The sequence below is a fragment of the Phodopus roborovskii genome, unplaced genomic scaffold (assembly GCF_943737965.1).
Source record: "Phodopus roborovskii unplaced genomic scaffold, PHOROB, whole genome shotgun sequence".
Lineage (NCBI taxonomy): Eukaryota > Metazoa > Chordata > Mammalia > Rodentia > Cricetidae > Phodopus > Phodopus roborovskii.
The window spans coordinates 45542207-45556559 of NW_026126517.1; the positions used below are offsets into that span (position 1 = coordinate 45542207).

At 37.2% G+C, this 14353-nt stretch overlaps 1 protein-coding gene across 3 annotated transcripts in view; it reads left to right on the plus strand.

Annotated features, from left to right (window-relative positions):
• Positions 1-2080: 2080 nt before the first annotated feature.
• Positions 2081-14353, plus strand: part of Ice2 (interactor of little elongation complex ELL subunit 2) — a 36678-nt gene continuing 24405 nt past the window's right edge. Inside the window, exons 1-5 of one of the 3 annotated variants that reach the window (XM_051197868.1) lie at positions 2081-2140; positions 2932-3072; positions 4423-4527; positions 12488-12737; positions 14199-14318. In XM_051197868.1, coding sequence (XP_051053825.1) covers positions 3032-3072; positions 4423-4527; positions 12488-12737; positions 14199-14318 — 516 coding nt within the window. In that variant the 5' untranslated portion in view covers positions 2081-2140; positions 2932-3031. Of the gene's footprint in view, positions 2141-2247; positions 2365-2931; positions 3073-4422; positions 4528-11215; positions 11259-12487; positions 12738-14198; positions 14319-14353 lie in introns of those variants that run through there. The other 2 variants (XM_051197869.1, XM_051197870.1) reach the window with 2 other exon arrangements.

Genomic DNA, 14353 nt, shown 5'->3' on the forward strand with positions numbered 1-14353 from the left:
ACAACTAGAAGAAAATCAACAAAATGACGACCCTGGATCTTTCAATAAAAACTTTGAACGAAAGTAAACTAAATCTCCAATTAAAGCATACAGGCTTTTGGAGTATGGTAATGTATTTCTATGCCTATAACCCTAGAGCTTGAGAGGTGAGGCAGGAGAATTTGTGTTCAGGGCTATCCTGGCTACATAGTGAGTTTGAGATTACATAGTGAGACTATGAGCCTTGGCTACACAATGAGACCCTATCTCAAAACAACAAAATGAAGGAAAAAAAAAACCAAAACAACAAAAGAAACAAAACCCACCAACATCTGCTACCTATCAGAAACTCACAACACCAGTAAAGACAAACAACAAAAAGGGAAAGGATAGAAAAATATTTCAAGCAAATGGAAAAAGAGGCCAGATTCAGTAAAATTGAAAGGGAGAGCACACATATTGCAGCTGATATCACAGATGTTCAAAGTGACATTAAAAAATATTTTTATAACCATGTTAACAAATAGGAGAAAGTGGACGCATCTCTGGGAAATATATAAAATGAACAGGCCAGTAATAAGTAATGATGTTGGGTACAAGGAAGGCTAATGGAGTGAGGAATATGAGCAGTTGAGGCCTATTATCCTGGCACTTGGGTAGCTGAGTCAGGAGAAACATAAACTCCACCCAACCTGGTCTCCATGGAGGAGATATATATATATATATATATATATATATATATATATATATATATATATATTCCCCCCAGATATATAACTTTCCCCAGACATCTGGGAATTCCAGGCCCAGCTACTGGCCAGGTAGGATCTTGGTTTTCACATGGCTACTTTATGCTATGTTATCAAATGGTGGAGTGGATATCTTGTCTGTCTTTTTTTCTTAAAACCTCTACAGAATAACCCATATATACCTAATTACTTCCCACAGTCCTCAGTCCAAATAACCATCACACTGTAGGTTAAAACTTTAACATATGAGCCAGGCAGTGGTGGCACATGCCTTTAATCCCAGCACTGGGGAGGCAGAGGCAGGCGTATCTCTGTGAGTCCCAGGCCAGCCTGGTCTACAGAGGAAGTACCAGGATAGGCTCCAAAACTACACAGAGAAGCCCTGTCTCAAAAAACAAGAAACAATTTATTTTTATTTAAGTGCTTCTGTGTGTATGTCATACTGTGTGTATGTCATACTCACAGAGGCCTGCTGGGGTGCCAAATCCCCTGGAGCTGGATTACAAATGCTTGTGAGCAGCAACAAACACTCTTAATTACTGAGCCCTCTCTCCAGTAGTTCTTAAGTAGTTCATCACTTTCTTTTGTTTCATTTAATCACGATGACTTTAGAATCCCAAAAATAAAAAGTTCTGGGGGTGAGGGGGGGTGAAGGGAGACAGTATTTAGTCTTGTTCTTTTGTGAACTCAACACCAAACACAAAGTATATGTTATGTGCTCAATACATCTCTTATGAATTGCAGCAAGAGTGAGAAACACAGGAGCCCCTTAGCAGACACTGGCATCTATCTAAAAGGAGACAGCGAGTAGAATGGAGAATTTGGGTGTATGAGGACCTACTATGTGTTGAGTAGCATGCTAAACACGGCTTCATTCTTTTATTTATACCTTTCCCCCCAGGTATGTGTGGGAAAAGGCTGAGTATGTAATTTGGCAGAGTGTTTGCCGGGCATCCTGACGGTCTAGGTTCCCTTCCCCAACACCATATACATTTGGTGGTGAATGTCTGTAATCCCAACACTCAGGATGTGGAGGCAGAAGTTCGAGGTCAACCTTGGCTGTGTTACAAAAGGTGTTTAAGGTCAACCTAGCCTACTTGAGATCCTATCTATCTCTGAGACAAACAAGCACACGCATAAAAAATTAACTAAGAGTCAGGATCAGAATTTGGGAAGCCTGAGGTCACAGGCACGTCCCCCATGGGCCTGGCGCTCCACAGGTGGCCCGTCCCCTCTGAGGATTCGCACACAAGCCCCTCCCGCGGCGCCCGCGTGACGTCATCACGCGCGGCCGCGCGGGCGCCCTCGGGGCCTTTAAATGAGGCCTTCTTAGGCGCGCCGCAGCGAGTTGGACCAAACGTGTGTAGAAGGGTCGGCTTCTCCCCGGGGCCGGAGCAGCTTGGGACCCTGAGGTGGGCGGAAGGGCTGCTGCGCGCGGACTCCGGCTCGCCGGGGACGCGAGGGGCGGGAGAGGGAACATGGCGGCCCGGGTCCGAGGCAGCGCCTCGCCGGGCTCTCGTCACAGGCCTTTCTCGGCGGCTTCCCTCACTTGTCTCCTTACCTTCCCCGGGCACTTTTGTCTTCTTTGCCTCCTCTCAGTCCCCTCCCACGCAGCCCCACTCTAAGGAAACCTGAGGTAGGTAGGTAGAGAAGGAAGCCCAGAGAGCCCACAGGTGCCCAGGGGCCAGTTCCTACATTTGATTCTTAACTGTATCAGGCCCGCACGGGGCGACAGGACGAGCACCCAGTGTGGAGAAATCAGGCTACAGCTTTAGTTGTGCATCCGATGAATTGTTCTCTTGAATTGCCAGCACCCGAGTCTCATAAATGCAGAGTTCTCTTTGAAAGATCCAAGGTCCTTGGCAGCCAGAGAGCCTCTTCTGTGTATTGTGTGTCAGGATCTACCCCCCATAACAGTGTATGACTGGAGGAAGTGGAAACGAGATTTAAGTAAGGTAAAGCTAAGGCATAGGTCTGCCATAGAGTAAACAATGCCAGAACACGCCTGTGGTTTTGGTTCCTATGAACTCAGCTAAAGTCTCAGTAATGACTCCTCCGCCTACAAGGAATTCTACAAGGAATCGTGGCGATGTTCTTCTGCTCTTTGTTTTGTTTTTAGTCAGTTGAGGGTATGTTAAGCAAAGGTTCTTGCTCACCCGAGTTAATAATGTAGGTTTGTTCTTTACCTTTTGTTTTTTTTCAGTTGAATGTAGATTCTAGGAAGGATCCGATCCTCACTCTCTTGGAACCTTCACTGCCAGGCCGAAATATTGTGGGCTAGCGGGAAGGAGAAATCTAGGAAGATGAGCTCTAGCGTAACCATGAGTGAATCAAGGCTGAACTGGTGAGTCGGAACTCTTCTTAATCCACTCTGGAGGAGTGAGACAGGGACAGTGGGATTATAGGAAGAGAAGGTTTCTGGCTTGAGAGGTTTTTTTTTTTTTAAAAAATTCTTTTTCAGGTCTCAGAATTTACCTTAGTCGTATACCTAACCTTTTGAGTTATAGCTGACTAATTTTGACTCCTAAAATGACAACTCAGCATTCAGGTTCTTAGTTATAATTTCATCCTATGATCATTGTTTTCTTGTGGAAGAGGTGTTGATATTGTTCTCAACATTTTCAGTTTTTTAAATTCCTTCGCTCAAGCAGCATTGACCATATCAGTCTCAATTATGTTTTTTTTTTTTTTTTTTTTTTTTTTTTTTTGTTTTGTTTTTTGGAGCAGATGGGGACTGGGACAGGATCTCTCTGTGTAACCTTAGCCTATCTGGAGCTCACTATAGAGACCAGGCTAGGCTTCAACTCAGAAAGATCCACCTATCCACCTGCCTCTGCACCCTGAGTGCTGGATTAAAGGTGTGTGTCATAGGTGTGTGTCATCATGCCCAGCCTGTACTGAATGGTTTAAGATCCTTCCTAGTACTGTGACATGTTTATTCAGTGTTGTGCAGATACTGGCACACCTCTGGCACTGTGAAACAAAAAATGATTTTGTAGCATGAAAGACCTTGAAGCTCTTTCTTCCCACAGAGTCCTGCTAATCAGTGTCCTCCCTAGATTAATTAACCTCGGTATTTTCAATTTTTTTCCTTCCATTTAACCAACATTGGCTATATTAGTGCCAAGCTAATTTTGCTGTTATAAAACTCATCTCTTTAGAGGTGCTTTTAGCAAACACCCATCATTTACCCCATTGAACAGAGTCAAGTAAAACACTAAATAAGGGTAGCCAGTGTTTTCACTTGGCACAATAGTACATGGAACAAAAGCTAGGTGAGCCACTTATACACACACACACACACACACACACACACACACACACACACACACACGTCATCAAACACATTAACATTACCATTCATGGTCAGAGATGAGCTTTGTCTCTGACAGGCCCGCTATTATTATACTTCATTCTATTCCATCTTTAATGTCCAAGTTCCTGAAGTTTAATTGTATATTACAGGAAGACAGATTGTTGGAGCTTGAGGATTTCATACTACCCCAAGCTTAAAGCTATCCAAGAAATAAAACTTCCAAACATAGGATCTGACACAAGAATTTAAAATGACTATTGGTGATTGTCTGGGAAAAGCTGGGGTAGAGGTCCTAAATTTACAGCTGTAGCATTATGTTTCTTTGTCTAATATGAGATTTTGAATTGTCAAGTGCAAGTAAATTACTTTATTTCACAGGGATGTTACACCAAAAAATGGCCTTAAAGCATTTTTCTCTCCAGAAAATTATAAAGATCATTCCATGGCTCCAAGCTTAAAAGAACTCTATATTTTATCTAACAGGTAATGTTCATTTGGTTATTTTCACATTTCATTGCTGTTTTTCTTATAGCTGAAATTTTATGACTATATTAGTAAAACATTCAAATTATAAAAATGTGAAAAATAGAAAATAGAAGAAAGCTACTGATAAAATTTTGATACTTACCTTTCTCTGTACATGGCTGTATATTTGTATAGACAAAATGAGATCATAGTTGTAATTACCTCAGAACACCATAAAACTTTGATTTACTTTTATCATTAAAAAATCAGTGTTTTGTATTTATTTCCATGCATACATATAATATTTCCCCTTAATATTAATTAATAATTGCCTACTATATATGTATGTATGTTTGTATGTATACACACATACACACACACACACACACACACACACACACACACACACTTTTAGTTCCTATAGCAAGTCCTGTGTGGGAATTTTTTTTTAATTCTGCAATTGTTTCTGCATGGTAAAATCATACAAATTTAGTCAGACTATGTATATATTTTATAGTTTAACAGGTGGTACCAAATCAAGAGAAATTTTGTCTTCTGTGATATAAAAATGACTGCTCAGCAGTAATTTTTCTTGTTGCTCACATGCCTGTAGAAGCTCCTTTTCCCATTTTGATTGACTGTGCCTGTTGGGTTGTGGGTTACTCTGGAGACCAGAGATGTGGAGCCCCTGTAAAGGAATTTAGCCTCTTGTTAGCTTTCACAGTTAAGGAACTGCATCTGCCCATCTTTTCTCTGCCTTCTCAATGTTCTTTCAGTCAATTATCCTACTTTATCTAATATCTTCATTTTCTCTTGCTTTCAGTCGTTTTGATCAACATTTGAATATACTGAAGTTTCTGTTTTAAATAATCCTCCCCCCATACCTTTCTGTACCTCTTCTTTCATTTGACTTACACTACTTTAGAGGTATGTATGTGGTAACATGAAGTGAGGGATAAAAAATATGTAAGGCATATAGAAAACATTAACACAACAGTGATGATCCTTCCATAGCAATAATTATTTTAAGCGTAGATAGATAAGACTTCTCAATGAAAAGGCAAATAAGCAGGTGAATTAAAAACAAGAAAAGTAAAAAAAAAAAAAAAAAAAAAAAAACAAGAAAAGTTTCTTTCTCAAACTTCCTCTGGCATTATCAGTGAGCTTTTAACTGTGGAACTCTTTCCCTCAGTTTTCTTCCCAGTCTTTTGGTTTTTGTAGTAGTTTTCAGATTCTTTTGCCATCTTCATACTTCTCACAGTGCCTGACCATTACATGTACTTTTAAACATTTTAGAAGTACTGATGTTGTACTCTTAACCTAGTCTGTTGGATCCAAACCACTGAGAATCAAGGATGCTACTATGGACTTGACTTAGTTTATAATAAATGTGTGTGTGTGTTATATTACACACATCAAAATACTCTCTTTTTTTCTGTAATGGGGGTTATGATAGTATGCCTTATTGAACATGTATCCAGATGATAGATTCTTAGTTAAAGCATATATGTGCATTTATTTTGAGATATACTATTTAAAGCATTAAAATAAGTCTTGATTAATCTCTTTGGTAGTATAAGCTGTAGAAAGTTAAGATTCATATATGTATGCATCTATGGATTTTGTTTTTAACCTGTTACTGTTATTCAATTTTTATCATTTCCTGGAGATGACTAATTTTATAAAACTTTACAATCATTGAGTACCTTTGATTATTTAAACCAAATTTTATCAACATTCTTTACCTTTTATCTGAAATGCTCCTAAGGTCAAAGGAGAAATAGTCTGGGGTTGGTCTGGTGATATGTTCAAACCAGAGAATTACCAAAGTCTTGAACTAACTTGACATCCCAGGTTATTGCCTGCAAAATTTCATGGGAAGCAGCCAGAGTCAGGGAAGTGCTGACTTAGCAAAGTGCCCAGAAATGATATACCAGAACATTCTCAAGTGACTCCACACAAATGCCTAAGGATTCAGCAGAAATGTTTAGTGGTGACCCAGCAAAACCACCAAACAATGTGTCAGCAAAAACGCCAAGTGGGTGGCCAAGCAAAGTCCAAGTAAGTCAGTGTACTGGCAAGTTAAATATCATTTTGATACAGGTTAGAGTTATTTTGGAAGAGGAGACCTCAATTGAGAAAATGCCCCCACCAGATTGGCCTGTGGGCAGTCTGTGGTGTATTTTCTTGATTGATGTGGGAGAATCAACTGTGGGATATGCTACCCCTAGGATTGTGGTCCCAGGTGCTATAAGAAGGTAGGCTGAACATATCATAAGGAGCAGGAGCAAGCCAGGAAGCATCAGTCCTCCATGGCCTCTGCATCAGCTTCTGCTTCCAGGTTCCTGCTCTCTTTGAGTTTCTGTTTTGATTTGCCTCAGTGATGAACTGTTATATGAAACTGTAAGTTTGAAATAAACCCTTTCCTCCTCAAGTTGCTTTTGGTCATGGTGTTTTATCAGAGCTATAGGTACTCTACATAAGACAGCTCAGCAAAATGCTAAATTGTGGCTCAGTAAAACCCAAAGGGTGACTTGAGAAAAGTGCTCTGTGATAGCTCAGCAGAAATTCCAGGTGGTGAATCTGGGGGAAAAAAAATTGCCCAAAGGTGGTTTAACAAAATTTCTAAAAGATGATTCAGCAAAATTGTTCTATACTAATTCAGCAAAACTGCTAGATGGATACACAACAAAAACCTCTAACAATGGCTCCACAAAAAAGGCAGTAATCTAGTAAGCCACCAGTTAGCTACTTAAAACACTCATCGTGACCCATAAATAATACAAATAATACAAATAATAACTCAGCCTAACATCTAGCAAAGACTCTGCCACCTGATACAAACCTGAGTGACTGCATCATACCTAACAATGAGCACAACACCCAGTCATGATTAAATATAATTACTCCTAGAGAAAATGCAGAAGCAATTACGTATACAACCATTGACTTTATTTTCCTGAAGAAAAAATTCCTACAGCCCAGAATGTGTAAAAAAAAATCTTGAAAAAGGATTGACACCAGTCAGTCTCCTTAATGTCAATTAGTTAAATATGTGAATGACACAAGGATCTCTGACAGACTAATTTGAAATTCGAGTAGCCGACTGAGGCTCAGGAAGATCTCAGTACACAAGTGCTCAGTTTAGGACAGATAGACTGGACTGTGTGATGCCTGAGAGCAGTGTCCCAGTGTCCCATAATCTAGGAAAGTACCCACACAAGTACATTAACAGTGGTTGCTTTCAAAACAAATTCCAGTAACTCACATCAGCACCTTCTTTGGAGCCACAGACCACAATGTCACTCCGCCAGGGTCTACACCAAGTCACACCTGTCACACTGTGAGAAAAGTTAATTGCTCCTGCTAGCAGAGCTAAGTCATGATGTAGATGGCTTCTCAGTATGTTGAGCAGTGTTCAGAGTCTCAGAGGAACAGAGAATGAAAATCTGGGTACTAGACAGCATCTTGGCAGTTACCTTGTTCAAATCCTCTCTTAGTAGTTGAGCAAGGCTAAGTAAATCTGGACAAGGTAAGTAGTAACACTCAAAAACCACAGAACTTATGGAAGAACACTGTTGTAGAGATTTTTTTAAAAGAACATACTGCAGAATTAGAACTTTAGCAGAAACTACCAATATGCTCAATTCTCGGATTCTGTGAACATTTTATTAAATTCACTTGTCTGTTCATCTGCCTTTAACCCTAGTCTGTGTCATTACACTTTGTTTGGAGGCCTTTCAAAGTAAACTGCTAACATTTGTGCTCCTTCCTTTAAAATGTTCTTTTTTTTTTTCAGTTTTTTCCCATTTAATATTTCAATTTGTATACATTATGGTGTCAGGATAAGTTACAAAATCACTGGACCCATAAATATAAATTGACATGTTAGTATTTCTAAGGTCCTCCAAGGCTCTTGAATTTTAAGTTTTTTTATGTGTGTGGGTGTTTTGCCTTGTCTGTGTACCATGTATGCACAGTGCCAATGGATGCCAGGAGAGAATACCAGGTCCCCTGGAACTGGAGTTACAGACAATTGTGAACTACTGTGTGAGTACGAGAAATTGAATCTGAGCTTTCTTACTGCACACAATCTGTTATTCTTTGGATTTCCCACCTCATGTAAAAATCTCTTCCTCTCCTCCATGATCCAATTAAGTTCAATACAAATGAAGTTTTAAATGTAAGGCCATCGGGTTTTTTTTTTTTTTTTTTTTTTAAGTCTGGCTCATTTTGCAGAATAATTTCTAATTGCATCCATTTTCTTGTAGATAATTCTGATTTTTTAAAACAGATGCATAAAATCATTTCAGATACATTTTTTTAACTTCCTCCCTCTCTCTTCTCTCTCTCTCTCTCTTTCTCTTTCTCTTTCCCTCTCTGGATAGCCCAAGCTCACTCCTTAAACCCTTCTGACCTCATCTTTCTGCATCTGCCTCTTGAGTTCTAGGATTGCAGGTGTAGCCACCATGCCTGGCTTTAATGTTGGTCTTCATTCTACCACTGCTTCTTTCTTAATGGTTCTTTGCAAGTATAGTTTTGCTCAGTATTTCTTAAGTATGAGTTATATAAAGGAGAGGATTTTTTTTTTTGGCAATTAGCCTTAAAAAAAAATTCCTAAAATCTTTTTCTTAGAATATGCTTTCCTGTCTTTTAGATTTTTTAAAATACAGCATAGTTTATTAGTATAATTTACATTTCAATGTAAAAGAGAAGCACAAAGTATTGATATATGTTGCTAGATTTTTGTTGTTATAGCAAGGAACTGATTTGGGGTTCAGTTATTTAGAACTTTGCTTATTGGAAAAAATAACATTTTTCATTATTAGCCATAATACAGTAATTTTTGTGTCCTCTAGTATGTTGGAAATAAATACCTTTAATTTTGTTGATTTCAGGACTGTGACTTTTTTTTTTTTTATCTAGGCTCATCACATCAGCAAAGGGCAGTATAAAAACCATTCACTAGACTGCTTTACTAGGTACACATTTGTAAGATGAAAGGGTTACCCGAGTAGTGCAACAGTAGATGCTTGAGTAAAGTAGAAAGTCAGTATGGAAGAGCTGTTTATGTAGAAATAAATACCTGCCATTATTTAAAATTTTGTATTTTAGTTAGATCTTTATAATTGAGTTTTAAGCTAACAAGATACTGAATCGTTCCAAATAAAGATGAGAAGAAATAGTCACTGTAACCTGATTAATGTAAAAGAAAACTAAACTCCAAGATCCAAGTAGACTTTGAAGTGTAGCCCAGAAGCATCGCTTCCAAATGTAGTTTTTAAAGAAACTGCCAAACTAATCAACTTAGAGTCTAGCAAACTAACAATTTGGAACATTCCTTTATTTCATAGCAACTTGAAGTAAAAAGGAAAAATGGTAGTTGACAACATGAAGGCGGAAACTTGAAATAATCAACTGAAATAAAATGGAGTGGTATAGTGTGTAGGTAGTGCTATTGGGTACTTGTGGCTGCACCTGATGAAGATTTTGACATTGCTGCACTTGAAAATGATCTTGATGTGCTGCCGTTTCATTCTGTGCTGTATGTAGCCAATTTAAATGGCTAGAATGTCTTGACATTCCTGCTTGGGCATATCTGAGTCAGCATCTTGTTGCTGCAGCAGCTTAATTAAATTTGCCAGTTTGTGCCAGGAGGACAGACATGTTCTCATATTCAGAGAGACAGCTGTGAAGCAGGATTGTCAAGAGTTGCGGACACAATACCGTTAGGTTTGAATAGCTCTCAAGACATATTCTAGTGAGAAATCAATTTGCTGTAATACATTTCTACCAAGATCAGCAGTTAATATTCATTTTGTTAACCCAAAATGAGCTTATTTTTATATAGTTATCAGAGAAACTTTGAGCTAAGTATGTATTCTCTTGCCTGTATTTCTGGAGCAGCCTAAACATCCCAATTATAATTTCCAAAATTCTCTTCCTGTTAACTAATTAGGTATTTGCTGAATTTTTCATTCATAGTTTATCTCTGAAATTATTTTGAAGTAATTTTGCTTTATTTGAGGGAGGAAGCTTCTTACCCTCTTCTAAAATACTGTTTTCAGACTTTGGAATTTATAACATATTTATTATAGTATTATAAATTAGTAATTCCCAATCTTATCAATAAGGTCCAAAACTTCAACTTTTTTATAGCAACTATTTTTTAGAACTAATGTATATCTTTCATTAGCCCAAACAACAGACTAATAGCTAGTTACCAGAAACATAACTTTTAAAAATAGCGTGATGTCCTAAATAATGTGGAATGAAAGGAGAACAATACCTACATAGACATCACTACAACAGAAGATGCAGTGATTGGGAAGATGGTCCAGTGGCTATGACATGTGTACAATCTATAAGAGGTCACTGATTCAATTCTCAGCACCAAATCCTAAAATGAACAAGACTGAACAAGAGAAGGAAAATAAAACATACTGAGCAATAATCATAGAAAAAATAAGATGTGATTTCAAAGTAATAGCAAATCAGAATTGCTTTTTACATTAGAGAAGAAGGACCTTTACAAGTTGTATGAAACAGTGTCATGTGTTCTGAGCATACAGTATTCCTCCAGATTATAGCCAACCTTTCCCTCTGGTGATGAGTTAGATACTACTACTGGCTTAAAGAAATGAATGCCATAAGGAAAGTAATACTGCTATGACTGTGACCATTGTTTCCTTCCCTCTCTCACTTTTTTATACATGGTCTCCACAACATTCTTCTCAGCCAGCTATTTGGTAAATATATTTTGGAAACCTAATATCATTATGATCATGCATATATATTTGCATATATATGTATAAATGTGTATGTATATATGTATATATATATGGATATAGTTTTCTTTGTTTATATGGATGTGATTTTCTTTCATTAATTTGTCAAACCATTAGTTTAAGATCCTGGCAATCAAAGATTATACTGTAATCTGCTAGTTAAAGCTCTTGCACATAACATACCAGCAATTGTAAGTATCAATGAATATTAGTGAATGAGTCAGTAGACATCCATCTTTTTCATTAGTTTCCTTTCATCTATGAATTATCATTGTTTAATTTGGAGCCAAGTTAAAGAATTAATGACCATGGTAGAAATCAGAGTTGTGAAGACCAAGGAAGTGGAGTTTTTTGGTATATTTCTATTCTTTTACTGAAATTGTAGACTAAAACAACTGGATAGCAAAGATAGAAACAATTTCTGAATAAGATAATAATCTATAGTTGTGTAAGCTAGAAATGGTAAGGTGACTTTTTTAATTGGGGGTGTCATTTTATAAACAAGTCTAATATGCTCTCTGGCTGCTACTACTCCTTGCCTTCTTTTTGAGCACATCTCCTTATAGATACACTATAATTTTCTTTCACATCTGTAAAAAGCATAGAGAATTTTCTGTGGGTTTAGCCATATACATGACAGATTGTCCAGTCTTTCTAAAATCACTGTTGCTTCTATAAAATGTAAAAACAGTTATTGGAATTTTATTTTTAAGTTCTGAGATAACCAGAAAATTTAGAGTCTCAGTGAATTAATTAACTTCCAAGTGTGTGACCCTGTTTTATTCTGTGCTTAATATCCTTTGTTCACCATATTAACTGATGCACCTTACTAAAGAAAATAAGCATTAAAAACCAAATAGCTCTGCAATAAGTAAATGTTAGTATAAGCCACAAGAATGATTTCCCCTTTTAATAAAAGGGGAAAGTTCCAAATAGAATAGCTAGTTGAAGTGTGCCTCTCTCTATCAGGTGGCTGAAGGTAAGCCTGCAATGAGATCTTTTCATGCAGAATACTTAATCTAAACTAAATGACTGAACATCAAAATGCAGGTGGCAGAGTTAGATAATAATCCAGAAGTTACTGTTAATCATGCCATATTATTCTCCCTTTTGATTGGAAATCATAAGTTCCATGATAGTAATCTTCATGTGAAAAGCACATATTTGTAAATTGTATTTTTTTTTTCCAGACGTATAGGAGAAAATTTGAATGTCTCAGCAAGTTCTGTAGAAAATGAGCCTGCAGTTAGTTCAGCAACTCAAGCAAAGGAAAAAGTTGGGATGATTCTCCTTCCAAAACCAAGAGTTCCTTATCCTCGTTTCTCTCGGTTCTCACAGAGAGAGCAGAGGGCTTATGTGGATTTGTTGGCTAAATATGCAAAGATCCCATCAAGTTCCAAAGCTGTTGGGACAAATACAAATGAATTCTTGCAGTATTTGGTATGTATTCTATTTATCCAGTTCAGTAAAAATACCAAGAATCAGGAAATAATTCTACTTTACATTTCCTTTCATTTGTCTTTGTCATTGTTAATTTATTTATTTCTCTTACTATTAGAACAGTCATATTTACAGAAATGGGAAAGTAAGGACTTTAGTTGAAGTGTTGACACCTTAACCCTCCTGTTGATTTTATTGTGTGTAGTCTGGCACTTGCTCTGCTGTGGAGAGGCCTTACTCCAGTTCACCTTACATCCTAGCAAGATGATTTGTTTGTCCCTGTGATTGTTTCTTTGAGATAGATTCTTTAAATGAAGGTTTTTTTAAAAAAATAAAATTTTAAGATCAAATGCTGCATAAGTTTTTAAAGTTTTGGTTTGTAGTTAGGGATGGATAAATTGTTCTTCGAAGGGTTTAAATTATTTGTTTATACCACTACAAGATGTTTTGAAGGTACCTTCACCAACATTACACATTGCTCTCTTTTTTTGCCTTTGTTGCATATGAGGAAATGGGTGATTTCTTGTTTTACCTAAATAAATATATTGAATATCAATGAAAACAAACATCTTCCATGTACTTATAACCATTGGTTTCTATTTTTTTCTTAATATCTCAAGTTGTCTGCAATCATTGATAGTCAACTGAACAACTAATCCTGCACCACCTCCAGAGTGCTAAGGTTGTAGGAGTGTGCCACCACACCCAGCAATAAGCATTTGTAGTTCTATAATTCCCAGTTGAACAGTTTTCTGTCTTACATGTTTATCTTTTTAAAAAACAGAAAACAGAATTTCCTACATATATATCATATTTTGGTCATTTGTTTTTCTATTTCTATGGAGTTTTTTGTTTGTTTTTTTGTTTTTGTTTCTTTTCAAGACTAGGTTTTTAAGTATAATAGTCCTGACTGACCTAGAATTTGCTTTGTAGACCAGTCTGGCCTTGAACTCACAGTTCTGCCTGCCTCTACCTCTCAAGTACTTCTGTGGAGGTTTTAATGTTTTTGGTGTGTGTGTGTGTGTGTGTGTGTGTATACACCTGTACATGCATGGGGTTGAACCCATGCCTTAGGCAATGTTAAACCCACAAGGTTCCAATAAACTATTTCCTAGAGCTTTTAAAAAAGTATATGAGTGACCTGTCTTCATGTAGACCAGAAAAGGGAATCAGATCCCATTACAGATGGTTGTGAGCTACCATGTGGTTGCTGGGTATTGAACTCAGGACCTCTGGATAATCACTGAGCCATTTCTTCAGCCTTCTTTCCTAGAGGTTTTTTTTTCTTCTTCTTCTTCTTAATAAGTTCATCATTATTTGGTGATTTTAAAATTGTTTTCTTTGTGGTTTCTACTCTGGATTTGATGTTTTAGTCTTTGTAGTTCAAATTATTAGGGCAACAATTGAGGAGTGAATATAGTTAGTGAACCTTTATTTAAAGATGTGTACTTTTTTTTTAAGGATATGAAAAAACATGTGAATGAAGAAGTTAATGAATTCCTAAAGTTTTTGCAGAATTCTGCAAAGAAATGTGCACAGGATTATAATATGCTCTCTGATGAGGCCCGTCTCTTCACAGAGGTAAAAGATCATATTTACATAAACTGCTAAGCAGT